The sequence below is a fragment of the Tachysurus fulvidraco genome, chromosome 12 (assembly GCF_022655615.1).
Source record: "Tachysurus fulvidraco isolate hzauxx_2018 chromosome 12, HZAU_PFXX_2.0, whole genome shotgun sequence".
NCBI lineage: Eukaryota > Metazoa > Chordata > Actinopteri > Siluriformes > Bagridae > Tachysurus > Tachysurus fulvidraco.
The window spans coordinates 23,703,329-23,725,752 of record NC_062529.1 but is presented as its reverse complement, the minus strand read 5'-3'; the positions used below and the strand labels follow the sequence as shown (position 1 = coordinate 23,725,752).

General features: G+C 40.2%; 1 protein-coding gene across 2 annotated transcripts in view; it reads right to left on the bottom strand.

Annotated features, from left to right (window-relative positions):
* stac (SH3 and cysteine rich domain) overlaps positions 1-22,424 on the bottom strand; it is a 61,815-nt gene that overhangs the window by 16,024 nt on the left and 23,367 nt on the right. The window contains exons 3-6 of one of the 2 annotated variants that reach the window (XM_027168980.2): positions 13,467-13,496; positions 7,907-8,007; positions 1,322-1,403; positions 977-1,083 (exon numbers count right to left, since the gene is read on the bottom strand). In XM_027168980.2, the coding sequence (XP_027024781.1) occupies positions 977-1,083; positions 1,322-1,403; positions 7,907-8,007; positions 13,467-13,496 (320 nt within the window). The remainder of the gene's footprint in view (positions 1-976; positions 1,084-1,321; positions 1,404-7,906; positions 8,008-13,466; positions 13,497-22,424) is intronic. The other variant, XM_027168982.2, reaches the window with a different exon arrangement.

Below are 22,424 nucleotides of genomic sequence, written 5' to 3'. Positions count from 1 at the left end.
GACAGACTAATAGTCATACAGAAATACAGATAGACAGACAGATAGGCAGACAGCCAGACAGATAGGCAGACAGGCAGACTAATAAACATACAGAAAGACAGACTAATAGTCATACAGAAATACAGATAGACAGACAGATAGGCAGACAGGCAGACAGATAGGCAGACAGGCAGACTAATAGACATACAGACAGACAGACTAATAGACAGACAGACAGACTAATAGACATACTGACAGACAGATAGACAGGCTAATAGACAGACAAATAGACAGACAGACAGACAGACAGACAGACAGACAGACAGACAGACAGACTAATAGACTAATAGACAGACAGACAGACTAATAGACATACAGACAGACAGACTAATAGACAGACAGACAGACAGACTAATAGACATACTGACAGACAGATAGACAGGCTAATAGACAGACAAATAGACAGGCAGACAGACAGACAGACAGACTAATAGACAGACAGACAGACTAATAGACATACTGACAGACAGATAGACAGGCTAATAGACAGACAAATAGACAGACAGACAGACAGACAGACTAATAGACAGACAGAAACACATAGATAGTTTGTCTCTATACAAAAAGTGTAAACATTTATAAACAAGTTAATTAGATATTGTACAAGGAGTTTTTATTATCAGTGTTTATTAGCATTTATCTGTAGTTTATCTGTAAGAAGATAAAATCTAGCAGTAATGAGATTCACAGCTTCAGCCTCAGGTTCTTTTTTATATCCTGTAGCTTACTGTTGAACTGTTAATAAGCCAAACAAGGTGTTACTATATAAAACACAGAAAGCGTTTATATATCATCCATAATGTTGTTTATTTATTTAGTGTACAGTAGCAGTGAATAACAGAGTCTTATAACCTAAATACACCTTTACTCCTGTTTATTACATGACTCAGCATTTTAAAGATTAAGAGTTTTAAGTAAAATAAAAAAGAAGTCTTACAGAGTTTCTCGGAGGCGAGTCTGAGCCACTGGCCCTCTTGGTCTTCTGAGCGAGTGACGTCCCGAACCGCAGCGCTTCGTACACCGGGTCCACCTTACTGCCGCATGCTGGGACAGGACGAGACAGGTGTCAATCAAAACCCTCACAACGTTTGGTACATCAACACTGATTCACACACATTTACACCACAGAGCTCTTGAATTCTTCGATCTGATTGGTCAGAATGATGGTGGTGATTGATTTTGTATGGGAGCAGCACAGCTAAACCTCCCGCATCACTGTTTCTATAGTAACGGCTGGTTGGCTGGGACACAGTATGAACGATCATGAAAAAGTCTCCCTCACCGATAGGCATGACCTCTTTAATGCAGCCAAACTGCTCCTGGATCAGCAGAGGAGAGCTGGAGTACCTCCTGAAGCCTTTGGGCTACACACACACACACACACACACACACACACACACACACACACACACACACACACACACACACAGTGAGTACACACATAAATTGAAGCATTAAATCAGTATCTAAGCAACATTTCACTTTTTCTCAGCTCTTATTCATGTCTTAAAAATTCATAATTTATGTTTGTTTATCCATCCAATTATCCATCTGGCTACTCATCCATCAATCTATTCATACACTAATCCATCCATCCATCCATCCATCCATCCATCCATCCATCCAACCATTCATCCATCTATCTGTTTACCTAAACTATCCATCTATCATCCCATCTCTTTACCTAAACTATCCATCCATCCATCCATCCATCCATCCATCTATCCATTCATTCATTCTTCAATCAATCCATCCATCCACCCATTCACCTTTTTATCCATTTGTTTATCCATCTGTTTATCAATCTGTTTATCCATCCATCTGTCTATCCACCCATCCACCTATCATCCATTCATCCATTCATTCATCCATCCATCCATTCATTCATTCATTCATTTATTCATACATTCTTCAATCCATCCATCCATCCATCCACCTCTTTATCCATTTGTTTGTCCATCAAACCATCCATCCATCCATCCATCCACCTATCCATCCATCCATCTATGCATCCATTTATGCATCCATCTATGCATCCATCTATGCATCCATCTGTTTATCCATCAATCTGTCTATCCAACCATCCACCTATCATCCATCCATCCATCCATCCATTCATTCATTCATTCATTCATTCATTCATTCATTCATTCATTCATTCATTTATTCATACATTCTTCAATCCATCCATCCATCCATCCATCCATCCATCCATCTATCCATTTATACATCCATCCATAGCATTAAGTAAATAATGATGTGTGTGTTCACTGTTGCAAAAAAGCCGTGTTTTTCAGGCTGCTTAGGAAGCATCACACAGTCAGTCAATGTGAGAAAACATCCTGTTTGTCATTCATTTTCTCTCTTACACACACACACACACACACACACACACACACACACACACACACACACACACACACACACACACACACATCACAACCAGACGCAAGATGCAGTGGCTCACTGTTAAATATTTAAATATTAGTTCCAGTTTATTAGAAAGTGTTTGACTTTGTACACCACTGTAAAGCCTTTTAAGAGCCCTTTTAATATGCATTTGGAGACTTAAATTGGACATGGATTTATTTTATTTTGTCGTCTCTTCACCTTGGATCCTGCCAGTGACTCTGTATAGTATAGCGCTCTGTTTTATCATGTTATCAGCTTCAGGTGGCCTCCTAATAAGGAAACCTCTGCGTTATAAAGCCATACATGGTGCTCACACACACACACACACACACACACACACACACACACACACACACACACACACACACACACACACACACAAAGCGCTAGCCTTGCCCTTACTTGTTGTTTTGTTGCCAACTTGAAGGCCTAATCAACATCCTGCATCTGATTTGATGAACTCTTCTCTGGCCTCGAGTAAAGAGCTAAATGAAGGATCTCAGCAGAGCCTCGAGCACCTCTTCACTCACACAGGAGGCGTGTTTAGGATGCAGCTCATTAAGGGGAATCCTTACAGAACTCCAGCTTAATGAACACAAGGACGGCTGAGTGCCGAGAGACGCGTCGGTGTGTAGACGGTATTTAAACGCGATGTCTCTGCGTCGCTGCATAACTGGCTGCTCTAAAAACGGGAAATAGACTGAACAGGAAACGATCATTAGGAAAGGCTCATTAGGAAGCAAGTCTCTGTTTAGGCTCTCTAATGACGCCTAGGCCACGGTCTGGTTCAAAACACACGCAGAACAAACCGCTCTAACTTTCGCTAAAAATCAGAAACCATTTCATCGTTTCTATAGTAACGGCTCATTCACGATGACGTCTTTAGCTTCACATAAACGGATTGGGGGAAAAAACATACAGCATATTTGGTTAACTTTCCTCTAAGATGTTTAATGAACATTTATGGAAGGAGTCTCCAGTGTGAGGGGGGCACGGTGGCTTAGTGGTTAGCACATTTTCCGCACACCTCCAGGGTTGGGGGTTCGATTCCCGCCTTCGTTCATTTTCTACCGCTTATCCGAACTACCTCAGGTCACGTGGAGCCTGTGCCTATCTCAGGCATCATCAGGCATCGAGGCAGGATACACCCTGGACGGAGTGCCGACCCATCGCAGGGCACACACACTCACTCTCATTCACTCAGACACTCACTCTCATTCACTCACACACTACGGACAATTTTCCAGAGATTCCAATCAACCTACCATGCATGTCTTTGGACCGGGGGAGGAAACCTGAGTACCCGGAGGAAATCCCCGAGGCACGGGGAGAACATGCAAACTCCACACACACAAGGTGGAGGCGGGAATCGAACCCCCAACCCTGGAGGTGTGAGGCGAACGTGCTAACCACTAAACCACCGTGCCCCCCGGTACTAAAGACGTCAAAGAAGGAAAACCTAAAAACGTGTCTCCTTACCATGCTAGGTTCTACTCATAATCCTACAAACATCATGAAGTTTTTCTTTAGTTTTTTGACTTTTATCTGCTCACATAACACAAGAGTTTGAAGACTCCATCTGGCCTGAATGATCGCTCAAGCCAAGAGAAATAAACTCAGATTAAAAATATCAACTCAAGCCAAGTTAAGAGACAACTGAACTCCAAGCCCGACTCTGCTGGGAGTTCTTACTGCTTTTTTAACCGTGATGCCGTTTTCTGTGTACGCGAGCCCAAACCTCATCTTGAGTAGAAAGACAGATAACATAATCATGAACGTAGAGACGTCACCATGATGGATTATTCAACAGTAGGCAGGGACACGGTTTATCTTTAAAACACGACGCCGAAACTTTTCTAACAGACGTGTTGATGATTTGTTGAAGTTTCCTTTCCAGATATTTTTCCCAGAAACACCTGGTATGTATCCGGATGGGAAAAAAACATCGGCGTTATTCCTCAGAGGTTGTTTTTTCATCCACATGTTTCTATTTTGAGCTAAGATTTGTCCATGTGGAGGAATCTTTCACCTTCAGAGTCATAATTTTGACCTTGGGATAAAAAATTCCAGACATTCAGCCAGATTTTATTCGTATTTCGGCCATCCTTCAGCGCTGGGTCTTTTTTAAGTCCTGCTGAGTGCTGTTTCTTCAGTGTGGATGGGTTTTTGGGGGAATTTCTCCATGGGAAGGTGGTTTTATTTTGGGCTGTGGGTTAATTATACTTTAAATGCGATCCATATTGTTTTCAGACCAAAGACCTGAAAACACATTACTATTAAACACTATTGGTTTATTTATTATAATTATATTCTATGTGGATTTCAGCACAGGTTGATGAATCCCATCAGCCACTGCACCTGACAGAATCATGTCACATGACTCGTCATAGCTTTTGTCTTTGTCTTAGCCTCTATTTTGTGTAGTTTTTTTTCATATGAGATCATACTTCATGTTTTGGTTTCCAAAGTTTACGCTGTGGGTTTTATTTGTATTTTGTTTAAAATAAACTTAATCTGTACTTTATACGTGACACAACCTATTTCTGTTTTTTTTTAAGTTTCAAGCTAAATAAATATAGAAATAATTTAAAACTATTTTGTTATTCTTATTCTTATTCTTATTATTAGGGGGCCATTGGCAGCCTATTGTTATTCTACCTTCTTCTTCTTCTTCTTCGTCGTCGTCTTCGTCTATGACAGTCCAATGAACTGTCAGGTAAATTTCTCCAAACTGACTGAAAAGATTTTTTTTTGCTGCTACAAATGTTGTTCCATCACAGGTCTACAGTTTGTGCAGGTCGTGTGAAGGTCATTTTGGCATTGTGGATATACAGGAGCTGAATTTCCACACTTTGGTGGAGTCGTGACTTCAGATCCACTTCAGAGACATTAAAAGACACTTCAACGCTGAACGCATGTTTCCCAATTCCCCTTCAACACAATCCCCTGTTTCTGTTAATAAACACTGTGTTATACACAGATTCACTCACTAAGGATACACAAACACTCACACACACACACACACACACAGATGAAGATCATTAGAATGCCTGCTCACACTCTGCTACACAGAAGGAAGGAAAAGACAGAGGATGAATCACTTTTTAACACTTAATCTTCATCTAATGGAAAAAAACAAGTGCCAGAGTTAATGTAGCTCATAGCACACAAATGCACACTCAATAATAATTACAAAGCCTGTAATTAATACACACACACTCTCACACACATACAGGGAAAGACTCACTCTCATCTCTCTCTCTCTCTCTCTCTCTCTCTCTCTCTCTCTCTCTCTCTCTCTCTCTCTGTTTCTCCCTCTCTATTTGACAAGATATTAGCCAAAAACTGAGCACACACACACGCACACATGCACACACGCACGCACACACACACACACACACACACACACACACACACAGACAGACAGACAGACAGACGGGCATAACTGGTAATAAAACTGAATACAGATTTGACGTGTGTGTGTGTGTGTGTGTGTGTGTGTGTGTGTGTGTGTGTGTGTGTGTGTGTGTGTGTGTGTGTGCTTATGGTGAGGGTAAAAAGATTAACTTCTTGGCTATCATCTTTAACACACTATGAGCTAAGAGTATTTGTACCCATGATGCTCGCTGTTTACGAATGTAAATATGGATCTTTCTTCATACTATCACAATATAATAAATAACATTATTAATGTTTTTACATATTTATGTACGTATTGTATATACAGCATGTGTGTGTGTGTTCTGATTTGTAGAACAAATTATGACTTCATGACCATTTTCTCCCATCGATTAATTCTTACAATTTAGACTGAAACCAAACACTAAAGTGAAAGAAAACATATTAAAACTCATCCCTTTAAGTATCACAGACTGAGGTCACTGAGGTCAGATCATTATTACAAAAGCTTTGATATGATTCTGAACCAGATTCCAGTCATCATGCAATCACTTATATCCAGGACACAGGCCTGATTTCTGCCTTATGAATAATTTAGACTACACAATACACCAGATCATCTTGAATATAGGAAATATAGGAATATAGGAAAATGAATCTTCAATCCACCAGAGAGAGGGGGGGGGGAGAGAGGAAGAGCAAGAGAGAGAGAGAGAGAGAGAGAGAGGGAGAGAGAGAGAGAGAGACAAGAGGAATAGCGAGAGAGAGGGGGGGGGAGAAGGAAGAAAGAGAAAAGATAGAGATGATAGAGAAAGCTGAGACGAGAGATAATATAGAGATAAAAATAGGAGATATTCGATCTTTAGACTCCCTATATATTCTCTCTTTCTACTCTGCCTACATAATATATATCTATATTTTATAGATACTATATAGAGAGATATTATATTTATTTATATAGTATCCTATTTTTTTATTTTTTTTTATATGTATTTCTCTCTCTTTTTTAATTTTTCTTTGTTCTCTCTCTCTCTCTCTCTCTCTCTCCTTCTCTCTCTCTCCTCTCCTCTCTCTTCTCTCTCTTCTCTTTCTCTTCTCTCTCTCTCCTCTCTCTCTCTCTCTCTCCTCTCCTCTCTCTTCCTCTCCTCTCCCTCTCTCTCTCTCTTCTCTCTCTCTCCTCTCTCTCTCTCTCTCTCTCTCTTCTCTCTCCTCTCTTCCTTTTCCTCTCCTCTCTCTCTCTCTCTCTTCCGCCCTCTCTCTCTTCCTCTTCTCCTCCTCCTCTCTCCCTTAATCTCTATACTTCCATATATATATATACTCTCTTTATTTCTATTAGAGTGAGTCTTTCTGTGTATGCTGACTGTAATGTAGTGTAAGTGTGAGCTTTGTGAGAGTGTACATGAAAATGTCTGTGAGTCTGTGTGTGGCAGTGTGTGAGTGTATACGTGTGGACGTAAGAGCAGGTGAAGGTATGAGTTGGTGTGAGAGTGTGTGTAAGAATGTGTATGAAAGTGGGTGTGATGGTGGGTGTAAGAGCAGGTGGTGGTATGACAGTGTGTATAAGAGTGTGTGTGAGAGTGCTTGGGACAGTGGGTGTGGTGTGAGAGTGTGTGTGAGAGTTTGTGTGGTTTGAGAGTATGTGTGGTGTGAGAGTTGGTGTAAGTGCAGGTGGTGGTGTGAGAGTGGGTAATGATAGTGGGTGTGAGAGTGTGTGTGATGTGAGCGTGGATGTAAGAGCAGGTGGTGGTATGAGAGTGGTGTGAGAGTGTGTATGAGAGTGTGTGTAAGAGCAGGTAGTAGTATGAGAATATGGTGTGAGATTGTGTGTGTGTGTGACAGTGTGTGTGAGAGTGTGTGTTATGAGATCGTATGTGAGAGTGAGTGCGTTTTGAGATCAGGTTGTAGTATGAGAGTGTGGTGTGAGAGTGTGTGAGTGAGAGGGTGTGTGACAGTGTGTGTGTAACAAGAGTGTGTGTGAGAGTGTGTATAAGAGCAGGTAGTGTCATGAGAGTGTGTGAGTGAGAGTGTGTGTGTAACAGTGAGTGTAATCTCTTACCAGTTTGCCCATGCACCTCTGCTGCCCCACCCTGTTCAGACACTTGTGATGGATGCCCATTTTACACGCTTTGCAGCGGAGACCCAGCTTGGCGTTGGGGCCTGTCAATCACACATCAAACTCATTATCATATTGCAGGATCAAAGACTGGGAATGTTCTAGTGGGAACACTGCTATTAGCTCACAAAACGATCAGTCGTTGGGAGCTGGAGTGAAATAAAGAACATCGCTTTAAACGCTTAAGGAATTTGAGTGAAAGACTCAAATTTCTTAACAACTTAAAAATCAGCCAATACACATATAATGGGGGGCACTTACTTTTTAACAGCATGTGACCATGGAGCTTTTTATTTTTCTGAAGATGTAACAATGCAATAGTTTTTGCTATTTCTGAGGTCCACCTCGTACACAAATCTACGGCTGGTTAGGATTTACGCTAGGCATAAAAAGTTCTACACTGTAAGGAGAATTTGTTTTAAATTAAAAAACAAAACAAAAAAAAAAACAAAAAAAAAAACAAATGAACAAATTAAATTTTAAATTTGTAAATTGTTAGCAGGATCGCTTAAAAATCATTAAAAATCTAGTTCGTATCTACAGTTCACTCATTTACATTTACGGCATTTAGCAGACACCCTTATCCAGAGCGACTTACAACTGAGCTATTGAGGGTTAAGGGCCTTGCTCAGGGGCCCAAAAGTGGCAGCTTGGTCCTGGGTTACGAACCCATGACCTTCCGATCAGTAGTCCAACGCCTTAACCACTGAGCTACCACATCACATATACAGTACCACTCCTGAGTTTATGGATGAAAAAAATTCATTAACAAAAACATTGTTTAATTAACTTCAAATCGAATAACTGATGAGTCACCGATTAGCTGCGATTTTGTCATTTCAGCTGTGAGAAGTTTGGCTTTAATGGATATTTGTGGGCGTGGCTAAATCTGAATGCGTTCTTAACACGTGATAATTCCATGGAAATTTACTACAATTTATTTTTTTTTACCTTGGTGATATTTTGTGAATTTGTGCAGATGTAGTGGGGCTTAACCTTCAAAACAAAACAAAAAAATTTACAATTTTTTTTTTATAAAAGCTTTATAAGTTTAATGTGGATAAGACCCTGTTGACTCTTTTTTACAGGTCTTTTGTTGAGTCAGTTGTTGCAGTACCTTCTCCTTAATCTGCTGGTATGGGTCCATTACCGTAAAACAAAAAACTCCCTTTCGAGGTTAATTATGGTGAGCAGCAGCATCACAGGTTCTAGGCAGAAAGGTCTGGAGGAACTTTATCAGAAGCTGATGGTAAGGAGGGTTGATTCTATCTTGTCAGATGATTCTCATCCCTTACAGGCTGAATTTCAGCTTCTCAGTTCATTCATTGCACAATGAATTCCCCCATTGGGGGACAAATAAAGTTTTGAACTGAACTGTATATAATAAAAGCTTTAAATCCTAATTAATTAGGATAGAATTATTCAGTGAAGTGCTTTTTAAATGAAAGATCTGCTTGTCGATCGGTGAAAACAGAACCCGACTTACCGAACACGGAGGAAGGTTTAAAAGAAAGCCGAGCAGCAAACTTCCCACCTTTCAGACGTCAACGATATTGAAGCCACAGAGACTTTTAATTAAATGTAAATAAGAAGCAGCCTAAATAAAATCGTCTCAGGTTTATACACACTTTATGTTTCGCGTGAGAATAAAAGATCTGCGAATCCGATCGTGATGCTCTTTCTTTCCTCTGTGGCACTGAAATGAAAAAAATTAATAATAATAATAATAATAATAATAAAGTTTCCTGTTTGTGTTATTGTGTCTTACAGAGTTGTGTATCAATGCATATTGTATGTCTCTCCTAACATTTTATTTATTTAACTTTTCAGTGATATACTGTACATTTAATTCCATTTCGAGACAAACGTCCACGTAAAATCAGTGTCTCGGCAGTTCAGTCCGTATCCGTATCGAGTACGATGAATAAATAGATGACAAATAAACATTGTAATTTCTAAATAAACAAATAAACATTCTAAATAATCTTTCTCGTTTTTTTTCCATTTCTCCTGCAAAAAATGTAAAAACAAGCATTCGATATAGAATTCTCAGCTTTTTCTTATTTTCCATACTTAAATAATTAAAATCAAGGAAAAATAAATAAATAAATAAATAAATAAATAAATAAATAAATAAATAAATAAATAAGCAAATAAATAAATAAATAAATAAATAAATAAATAACCTGAAACGCTCTGTTTTTCTTCACAGAAAGTTCACTAGCAGGAGTGTAAAGGAACAAGAAAAGTGCAGGAAAAAATGGCACCATTGCGATAAACGATCATGACCGATATGTCTGCCATCTGGCCCAAATCCAAATTTCGCAAATTCCCCAAATTGCAAGACCATACCATGAGAAGGAACCACATGACAACTTCTGAGCAATGGTAAGATCTGGGTTGATAAATTATCTATAATTGATGCTCCTTCTTTAGTTATCCAGTAATAAAGACAATTAATGGGTAAATTCAGACAATAAATCATTTTCATTTTGTATTTTCAGTTTCAGTTTTTAAACTGAAGCAATATTAGCATTTTCAGCAGTCGTTAGCAATATGCGGCATTCGGCATCTGGCAGTATAATATTTCATTAGATTCCAGAAACATCTGTCGGAATCTTGTCTCTAAAACAAGCCCTCAGATATTCAGTGGTGAAAAGTGATGTAAACTATGAGAGTTTAAAATCCATCCATATTCATTTAATAAGACTCTGTGTCAGTGTCTTGCTTTATTCAAGATGACCTTTTTGTGTTGCCAGATTCCTCTTGCTCACACACACACACACACACACACACTTCATTCCATTCCTCTTAGCGTGTGTCGCACTCCCCAGCTTGGCGAGCGACGCTTAAAATTCTTGTCTTGATTTGTTCTGAGTTTTCCTTCATGCTTTTGTTATTGTTGTGGTTCGTCCAGTGTTACATCTGCAAAACTTCCTGTTCTATTGCTTTTACATAATCACACTTTCTGTTCCTGGTCTTTTTGTGTTCTTGTTACATGTTGTTTTAATTCTCTGGCGCTGATATCTCAAAAAAGTTGACTAAATTCTGTTATTCCTACACCAAACAAAATCATAAAGCCAAAGTCATTCAATCCTACAGTATAAAATGTTACTAAACATCTGTTACTCAACACATATTATGTTAAATCGAACAATGCCACTTTTATGGCTCCTGACATTGATTGGAATAAGCATTCATAATGTTTAGCCTTATGTAGGTTTATGCCAGCATTCTTGAACTAGTCTTGAACTTATGAAGTGTCGCAAAAGCTTCTGAAAGAAACCTTACTGAGATCATAGTGTTTAAAAAGATTTCTGACATCTAAACACCGATTATTTAGTACCGCGTGATAAAGCGGTACTAAAATGCAGCACAACAACACGCTCACTAAACAGGATCCAGAAAGGGTGCCTTTTCATGTTCATACAGTATGTTTCCTCCTTTCTTTTTATTACAGGAAAAAGAACGTCCTTAAAGGATCCGGAAAGGGTCACACCAGACCTGTGTTTCAATACAGCTGATAGCACGCGCTCATTAACTTCCCGTCTCTTAATTGCCCTTTAATTCCCAGCATCACCTTAGATGAGGCAGTGGAGGGACTGAGTCAGCAGGATTGCCAGGTTTGTTGTTTTACAGAGATCCGATTTGCTGTTTAATCTTTTCTGTATGTTAATGGAGAGTTTTTAGCACAGAGGCTAGCCCCCCAGGCACCATAGCATTTTCTGGATGTAGACTGGGTCAGCACTGAATAACCACTGGACTAAATTTGGGTTATTTATTAATAAACATTGGGCAGTTTGAGATTAGTACAAAAAGCCTTGTGGTCCGGGTTAGGTCTGAACAATGTTTAGGCTGGTTTTAATGGGTTAGAACTGAATAGCCTTTGGACTGGTTTTAGATTTTTTTCTAAATGGCAATAAGACAAAAAATGGCAATTTTGTGTTAGTTCTGAATGGCAGCTTATCTGGTTTTAAGTTTGTTCTAAATGACAATTGGACTGGTTTTAAATTTGTTCTGAATGGTGATTGGATGTGCGCTGAGCTAGTTTTGCTTTTTTTTTTGAATGGCTATTGGACTGGTTTTGGATTTGTTCTAAATGGCTATTGGACTGGTTTTGGGTTTGTTCTAAATGGACTGGTCTTGGGTTTGTTCTGGATGGCTATTGGACTGGTTTTGGGTTTGTTCTGAATGGCTATTGGACTGGTTTTGGGTTTGTTCTAAATGGACTGGTCTTGGATTTGTTCTGGATGGCTATTGGACTGGTTTTGGGTTTGTTCTGGAAGTGCACTGAGCTTTTTTTTTTTTTTTTTTAATAGCTTTTGAACCTGTTTTGAGTTTGTTCTGAATGATGATTAGACTAGTTTTGTGTTTGTTCTGAATGGCAGTCGGACTGGTTGGAGGTTTGCTCTGAATAATATTTAGATTAGTTGTGGGTTTATTCTGACAGGCCATTGGACTTGATATATTAGTTCTAAATGGCTGAGTTTGGGTTGGTGCTGGGTTTGTAGTAACTGGAAAGCCACTGCATTAAAAAAATGTTTACTCCGATGTAAAAATATAGCCAATAAGAAGAATATATGTAGACAAACCACTGCCTTCCATCTGCATGTATCTTTAATATACATACTGCAGCAAGCTACAGTACTTAGTGAGCAAGCCAATGAACCTCTGTACATAACTGTTTTATATCTACTACAGTCTCCTGCTCATAAGCGATGGGCATTTCTGAGTCAGAAAGGAAAGTAAATTAGAGCGTGTGGCAGTAATGAAACAGGGCCCATACTTCAAAATGCTTGAGGGCATGTTCTTCCAAATGACTGTCAGAAGAACAGTTCTGCCTCAGAGCATTTTAGCATCCTGAACATGAGGTATAATAAGCAACATGTGGCAAAGAAGCAACAAAGCCTCATATCAGTGTAATGGCCTTATGACTACTGCTTATTATGATTTTTTTTTTTTTTTGCAATTCCTGATTTTACTGAGTTACAGAAGTCTGTACTGGTGGCTGAATCATATGGCATTACCACAATAGTTCACTAAACATTAGCTAATGTCACAGTGAACCTGAATTTGTTTTACCTGCAAAATAGGTAAGATAAAGAAGTTAAACTTATGTACCTTAGGCATCTAACCTTCTAATATATTGAGCTAGGCCCTTAAGGTAAAAGTAAAGCTAACTTTGTAGTAGCATAACTAAGCAATAATTAGATTTATCCAGCTAATTTAACGTTAGCTAACTAGTTGGCAATCTAACTTTGCTTAGTGTCGCATTTCCGAACCTCGGAAGCCCTGTCAAAGCTGTAAAACTATTATATCTTGCAATTAAACTAGCTAGGCTAATCAGTACATCAAGTCATAAACAGAATGTGAAATAAACAGAATGTGGTGATGTCAGTGGATGAAGTCTGTGATTGGCTGTCACTTAGCAAAATCAGGAAGTGAAATCTTATTAGCTCTAGATTTGATATCATGGGTGTGGGAAACAAAACACAAAACTTACCGAAAACTTTGCCTGCTCCACCTTGGCAAGCTAAAGACAAAAGTTCCTGAGATGTTAGAGTGAGTCCAAAAATATTTATAATGTTTATAAAGACCAATGTAGAGATTTCACAAATTTACCACGGTACAGTATTTAAAGTAACCAATACAATTGGAAATGCCATTAAAATCGGTATGAAATAACCACACATTAATGAACACACACTAATTTGTGTGTAAATCTGTTAACTATTTAAAGCAAAGCAGGTACACAAGTTATTTGCTTAAAATAAAATGCGTATTGACATTTTTAACATCAATAACCAACATCCGTTCGTTCACTTCCAGTCACTTGGCTCCCGACAAAGTGTTTTATTGATTAGCCCCTGATCATTCGTGCGACCGCTGAGTTTGTCGTTTCTCCCACAACTAGAAGGTCCACACCAAAATATCCTGACATTTTCCTTCTCACCTTCCTGCTTACATGTTTGTGTGATTGATAGGTGCTAGCGGAGACTACAGCCAGCCAAGCGGAGCCATATAAGGCAACGCATCCCTGTGACGTTCTGTCAGAGCTCTGCTTTAGGTCACACTGAAGTAATTCTCAAACACGACAGCTTTTCTCAGCTTCAGGTCAGTGCTTATTCAGCACTCACGCTATCTCAGGCATCATTGGGCATCAAGGCAGGATACACCATGGACGGATTGCCAACCCATCGCATGGGCACACACACTCTCATTCACTCTCACACTCACACACTACGGACAATTTTCCAGAGATGCCAATCAACCTACCATGCATGTATTTGGGCCGGGGAGGAAACCGGAGTACCCGGAGGAAACCCCCGAGGCACGGGGAGAACATGCAAACTCCACACACACAAGGCGGAGGTGGGAAGCGAAGCCCCAACCCTGGAGGTGTGAGGCGAACGTGCTAACCACTAAGCCACCGTGCCCCCCACGCTTCATCACGTCATTGTATTTTCTCCAGAGGTCTTGCATAGTTATCGGTATAGTTCAGAGAAAAATCGGTATAGTTTCAGAGAAATCAGTTCGCCACAAACAAAAGTAAGGATTAAAATGAACCTCGAAGATTTTTTAAAGGTTCTTTAAAAGCTCATCGAGTAACCCTCTAAAAAGGGTTCTACCTGGAACTCTTGCTAAATAGAGTTTTTCACATTGGGTTCTCTTACATGGCCATTTAAAAAAAGAAAAAGAACCGGGTGCTGGATCAGAGCTAGTGCTAGTGCTGGTTCAAAGTACCTTCTAAGAACCGGTTTGCTTTTCCACCGGCTAGAGAGCATCACAGAGCCGAGTCTGACGTCACTGTATACGTGTCACGTTACACAGCAACGTTAGCGCAGCAGCGGCAAACACAACAACAACAATGGCGGATTTTTCATGGCTTTGTGAACCTACATTAACATCCAAATGCGGCGAATAAAACATGTACGTGCAGCTCCATGTAATCTGTATACACGGAGGTTGTGATCGAGAAAGTACATAACGTTATTGTATCATTAACATAGAAAAAAAAGTTAGCCTTAGCATGCAGCTACCTACTATCATGTGTGCTGATAACTGATCATATTGTGGTAAAGTAAATGTGTATTAAACATTAGTATACTTAAGGTACATTATCAACTGCGCTAACAGTAGCCCCGCCCACAGCCCCGGACACAAGCAGTTCTTAAGTCTAGACCAGCAACGTTTTGGTGCTACTTAAGAACCACTTTTCCTGGTTCAGAGCCGGTGCTTTGGCGGTCGAAACAGAAAGAACTGGTTCTAAATTAGGCTCCGAACCTGCACTCAAACTGCCTCGGTGGAAAAGGGGCGTTAGTGTGTCCAAATGGTTCTGAGATCAAAAAAGGCTTTCTCAAGGGTTCTCCTGCTGGTTATTTGTTCTTGAATTCGGAATGCTTTCTAAGAAGAAAACATGGTATAACGTTCTAAGGACAGCCCACTTGACTTTGTAGCTTTCTGAAAAGGGTTCTTACTGAAAGGAAAACACTAAGTTGTGTAATTACCACGCATTAGTCTGTCCATTGTGCTCTCTCACTCTCTCTTTCACACTCTCTCTCTCTCTCACACACACACTCTTTCACTCTCTCTCACTCCCTCTCTCTGTCTCTTTCTCACACTATTTCACTCTTGTTCTCTCGTTCTCTCTCTCTCTCTGTCTCTCTCTCCCTCTCTCTCTCTCTCTTTCTTTCACTCTTTCACTCACTCTCTCTCTTTCTCTCACTCTTTCACTCTCGCCCCCCCCTCTCTTTCTCTTTCTCTCACTCTTTCACTCACTCTCTCTCTTTCTCTCACTCTTTCACTCTCGCTCCCTCTCTCTCTCTCACTCTTTTTCTCTCACGCTTTCTCTCTCTCTCTTTCTCTCTCTCTTTCTCTCACTCTCTCTCTCTATCAATCTCTCCCTCCCTCTCTCCTATTACGCGACAACAATTCTTAGCCTGTGCGTTTCTTCACCCCGCCGTAAAATATTCAGTAGTAGTAGCGAATCTCAGGTGACACGAGAAATCCTTAACCTCTGAACAGGAAATGAAATCACTTGTCTTTCTGTCACACACACACACACACACACACACACACACACACACACACACACACACGCAAACTCCACACAGTCCTGTGGGCTTTAATTACACACCACAGAACACAGTGACAAACACAAGTGCTACCTGATCTGCGCAACAGATTTGAGTTAACGCTCTGGGTTGCCTCCACTGACAGAACTGGCACTGAATACACACACACACACACACACACACACACACACACAGATGCAGAAGACAATCTGACTTCAGTTCAATCACATGCATATTTAATATCTCTGCTCCCTGAGGAGTGCCGAGTGTTTTCAGAGTGTTGTGTTCTAGAACGACGAGAAAAGAAAGAACTGAAGTGTTGTTACGTGACAGAGAAAATGTCTAATTGTTGACCTGCTGAAGATTTCTGTGAGAAGATGGAAAGTATGATGACGATTAACATTATGTTTATCATTATTATTATTTATGGAAGGAGTCTGCAGTGTCCGCACGTTACCGTCGTTTATGGATCATCTGCAGAACGAGTTCCTCTTCTCACTTACGTTACAGCAGATATAAACGGTCACTCCCTCACTAGCGTCTCTGTATTCCCTCTCGTGAAGTGTTTATGTATAAAAGAACACACAGACTTTCACGATAATGAGAAACTGTAAAACAATAAGAGTGTAAAAACATCCTGACTGTTCAAAATAAAAAAGATTCACCATGGCAGCAATTCTGCATCTTTTCTTTTATATTTAAGTAAGTGATAATATCCTGAATCTGGTCAAATTCATTTCCCATTTCTTTTTATAAGATTACAATAAACCAGATATAAAATTGTTAAATATTGTTAGGATGCACTTATTATTGTCAGGGTTCAGCACGGACTTTCGGCCACGTGTGTTCGTTGCCGTTCCTCGTCACGTGTCTGCCCCGCCTTCGTCTGCTCCTCCCTGTCACGACACCTGCTCCTCATTGTGTCATTATTGTCCTGTGTATAGATGTGAGCCGCGTTCCCGATGGCAGCGCGGCTTCATTAGTTACGTTTACCCTTCGTCATGTCTAGTCATTGTTTAGTCCTCGTCATTGTATGTTACTGTATTTGTCTTTATCATTTATTAAACCCCACTCCTTTGAAGCTATCCTGTGTACGGGTCTGCCTCCTTCCTCCTCTGGTTGTGACAATTATCAGGGATTTCAAAACGGTTTAACAGGTATTGCGTCATCGGGTAGGCGTGGCCTATTTGATAATCTAACCCTAACCGTAGTTTTTGGTTGTTTATTTGTTTTCTAAAATAGCTTAACTGTAAGATAATAAAGCATAATAGATAGGAATATATAATCTACCTGTATGACTGTTTTGTCCTTCATTATCCATCGTAGGTATGCTCTTTTTTTTTTTTAACCTAACCCTAACCTTTTACGTCATTGTAAGGAAACCCCTGGAATTTAGTGAATGGCAAATATTTTTAACAGTAACCCGAGGGTTATCCCTAACTCTAATCTTTACTCTAACCCTAATTCTAACCCTAACCCTAAACACTAACCCCAACCCCAACCCTAACTCTAAACCTAACCCTAACTCTCCAACCCAGCCCCTAAACCCAACCCCATAACCTTTTCCCAATTCCTAACCGTTGACCTCTATCCCAAAACTCCACCCACCAAAACTAGCCACTAACCCCATCCCCCATCCCATGCCCTAAACTCAACCCCTAATTCAGACCTCTGACCCTAACCATAACCGGTAACCCTCAACCGCTGATGGTGGATCCTTAAAGCTTGACTCTGATCTCTATATAGAAACATAATCTACAAAACAAACAGCAACAAAAACAAAACTAGAAATAAAAATGACAAAATTTACAAATAATCAAAAAGAAGAACAAAAGGCAAATTGTTTTATCTTTCACAGCTTTCTCATCTTTTTTGCTTTTAAGTTTGTCCTGTAGTCCACCAGCTGTTCCTTCGTCCATATTCGACTCCCGCTAATGTTTCAGCGTGACGTATTTCCCCGTCGCTACGCTGCACACAATTGGGTGTCTGTTGCGAGGTCATTTGATAATCATAGATTTGGTCTAATTGTTTAATTGTAATCTCTTGATATAGTTAGAGATAATTATTTTTATTTATATTTTAGGTATGAAATTGACAAAAATGTCATTTTTTGCAGTTTTGTTTAAAAAAAAAAAAGTTCATTACTGTAGACGATGAAAATAATCGCCACACAAGTGTAAGTTGTTACTATAGAAACGAAACTGGCATTATTAAAACACACATGTCATCTTAATTTGTCCTGCTGGTCTGTTATCTCTTTTACACACACTCACACACACACACACACACACACACACACACACAAAACACATGTTCAGGATTCATCGATTGTAAATCGTCCGCCTCTTTGAAGCCTTGTGGAACGTTTCCACCATTTTAAGCTCTACGCATCGCCTCCGCTTCAAAAGATCCTCGGATCTGATGCGTCTGATTGATCTTTTCTATTATAGGATGCTTTTGTGAGCATGTGTGATGAGCGCTCGCTATAAATTCTTAGGATTACACACGTCACACAGGAGACGCCAGACACGGAGTAATTTCCTGCAGTTAAAGCCTGGAGGACTGAGTACACAGAAAAAAAATGGTCTGGGATTAGTTTATCAGCAGAATCGAGTGAAAAAATAGTTTCACTTAGTTTCTTGCAGTTTGTTTTATTTGCTAGCTTGGATGTTTGTGTCACATGATCACCTGATACAGCTGGAACCTAGCTCAGTTTGGGGAGAACCAAATTTCCAGCAACAATTTGAAAATACAATAAAACAACAATCGCAATGTCTACTGTTTTTGAACGTATTTAGTTTTCAATGTGAAGCAACATCTGTATTGAAAACCATCAGAGAAAGATCAGACCTGTAATCAGGTCTGTAACGTCCTCAGCGGTGGACGAAGAACAGCACGGTGACCGGTCCAAAAGAGGAGCCAACCCTGTGACCGTTTAATCCTGTCCTAATAAAGGAAATGTCTTCATTTGCAAAACATTAAATGGGCTTTAACTGAACCCTTTTTGAGTCAGGACTCCTTCTGTTGATAATCTTACACTGAATTTTAGTGGGGGGGGGGGGGGCACACAGTGGTTTAGTCGTTAGCACGTTCGCCTCACACCTCCAGGGTTGTGGGTTCGATTCCCACCTCCGCCTTGTGTGTGTGGAGTTTGCATGTTCTCCCCGTGCCTCGGGGGTTTCCTCTGGGTACTCCGGTTTCCTCCCCGGTCCAAAGACATGCATGGTAGGTTGATTGACATCTCTGGAATATTGTCCGTAGTGTGTGTGTGTGTGTGTGAGTGAATGAGAGTGTGTGTGTGCCCTGTGATGGGTTGGCACTCCATCCAGGGTGTATCCTGCCTCGATGCCCGATGACGCCTGAGAGTTCAGATAAGCGGTAGAACATGAATGGATGAATGAATGAATTTTAGTGTTGAAGAGAAATCTGAGCTGCTTTTTAGATGAACAAACACTTGATATCAACATTTACTCTGCAGATACAAACATCTGTGGGGGAAATAAAATAACAGTTTTTGTTTTTCTGGATCTTTTCTCTGAATATGAACCTCTAGTATTGTAGAGAAAATAGTGATGAAATAGTGATGAAACTCTACAAAATCCTGAGTGTATACTTTCATTTGATCTTCATATTAACATCACTGTGGAGCAGAGATGGGGGACTCGAGTCATATGACTTGACTCGAGTCAGACTGAAGTCGCAAATAGGAGACTTGAGACTTGCTTGACAAATATTAAAAAAGACTCGACTTGACTCTGACTTGACATTCGTGACTTGAGACTTGACTCGGACTTGAGTTAAATTATTCAAAGATGGGGGACTCGACTTGACTCGAGTCAGACGGAAGTCGCAAATTTGAGACTTGCTTGACAAATATTAAAAAAAGACTTGACTTTGACTTGACATTTGTGACTTGAGACTTGACTCGGACTTGAGTTAAATGATTCAAAGATGGGGGACTCGACTTGACTCGAGTCAGACTGAAGTCGCAAATAGGAGACTTGAGACTTGCTTGACAAATATTAAAAAAAGACTCGACTTGACTTTGACTTGACATTCGTGACTTGAGACTTGACTCGGACTTGAGTTAAATGATTCAAAGATGGGGGACTCGACTTGACTCGAGTCAGACTGAAGTCGCAAATAGGAGACTTGAGACTTGCTTGACAAATATTAAAAAAAGACTCGACTTGACTTTGACTTGAGGCTTACTCGTGACTTGCACATGTGTGACTTACTCCTACCTCTGCTGTGAAGTGAGACACGAGTAAGACGTTCAATCGTCAATATGAACACAACAAAACTAGTGTCTGAGGAAAAAGAGTTGGTCTGAGATTCTTTGCTCGGTCTTTTGCTCAGGTTTAGTAAGTCACAGCTCACTTATTTCTCGGTTGCATTATTTACTTCCTGTCCTTGTAAACGGATTACGCTCTAACACCAGTGACTAGCATCCACAGCTGACTAGAGACCAGTTTCTGTGTTTCTAGACAACGGCATGTTCCAGATTTCTGGCCACGCCCACGTCTGATTCTTCGACTTTGGATTCGGCCCACAAAACGTCACCGCGGCGACGCTTTCTTTAGTAAGATTGCTCTTCCCCTCATATGCATGGGGAAACTAGACGACGGCTCGTCAAATTTATCTAGGCCGGTTTAAATGTCCTCTTAAGGAAGGGAAAACCTTCAGCACCAATAAGCCATTAATCTTCACGCTCAGGATTATAAATAAAGCGTAAACCTTTATTCAGTTCGATCCGTCTCTTCGGTTATTTGGGCTTTCATGCTTTTACTTTGCATTTATTAATCATCTTTTTTCCATCCTTCCTGCTCTGTCACTCTCTCTGAGGAGGAGGAGGAGGAGGAGGAGTACGAGGAGGATTGATGGTTATTGTGCCAAGCCATAAATACTCCTCTTTCTTCCTTCCTTCATCACTTCCTGTCTGGTTTGGAGGTCTGTTCAGACTCACAGCAGATCGATAACGACACCCACTGCCTTTGTTTCTAGCCTAGCTTAAAAAAAAAACCTGATTAATCTGATTAGCACCGTGTGAACATCTCGAAAGGACGCAGGACCCAGATACAGATCGTTGACTGAGACGAAGATAAGGTGAAATCGCACAGACTAACTGACTAACACAACGACTAGCTGCCTCTGTTGGGGGTATGTCAGCTAGTCTGGAAAAATCCAGCACCAGATTCTAGGCATATGGCTTCACAGTTCATTCTTCTTCTGTCTCTACCATTTTAATGTAGCTTAGGAAAAGGAGGCTGGTGTCAATCTACTGTATCTGTCAATCTTTGCTCTACGATTCTGCAGAGAATACAGAGAATTTCCGTCTGTCTACTGTTGGTGGAAGGTCATTTAGTATAAATGCTCCTCAATTATGGAATTCGCTGCCTCCTACACTACGAAACATCACATCTGTGGGTGCATTTAAGTCCCAGTTAAAAACATATCTATTTAACAAGAATTTCGGAGAATGCAATTATATGTATTGTGTTGTGTATATGTAAGTGTCTGAATGTACTGTATTTTGTGAAATGTAAAGCGACCTTGAGCTATGGAAAGGCGCTATATAAATAAAACTTCTTCTTCTTCTTCTTCTTCTCATTCGTTTTGGTTCTGCCGGAAGCTGCACAGGTTTTGGTGAGATATATTTGCTTGGTATTCTGCAGCATGCGATCAGGTTTTCCTACCTGAAATGGAATTGTCCATCTTTGGCTGCTCTGATACAGGTTCATTGTTGCCTTAGCTACGGTGGCTGAGAAGTGCAAAACAATGAACAAATCCGAAAACAAATGAACAAATCCGAAAACACAACGGCAAGTCAGACAACGCAGGAACGGCAGGTATCGTTTGTGAATTGAAACTTACCGATCATCGGACGAGACACCTGTCACTCAAGATATACAGGTATGGAATCTTATGTGTAATGTGTAAAGTTCTCCGTTTAAATGTAAGAAAATAACAGAATTAATCCACAGTAAGGACAATACATTTTGTACACGTTTACACACACATTCCAACGTTTCCCTGCGGCAGACTGTTGAACTTCATGTATACCTTGAGTGACAGGTGTCTTGTCCAATGATTGGTAAGTGTTCCAATCACAAACTATACCAACCTCTTCCCGGTTGTCTGAATTGTCGTCGTGTTTTCGGATTTGTTAATGTGTTTCGTCCAACGATTCAGACAACCCGGAAAAGGTAGGTATAGTTTGTGAATGGAAACTTACCGATCGTTCGACAAGACACCTGTCATTCAAGATATACAGGTGAATGAATGGTGTCTCGTCCGATGATCGGTAAGTTTCCATTCACAAATTATACCTACCTCTTCCGAATTGTCTGACTTGTCGTTGTGTTTTCAGATTTGTTAATGTGTTT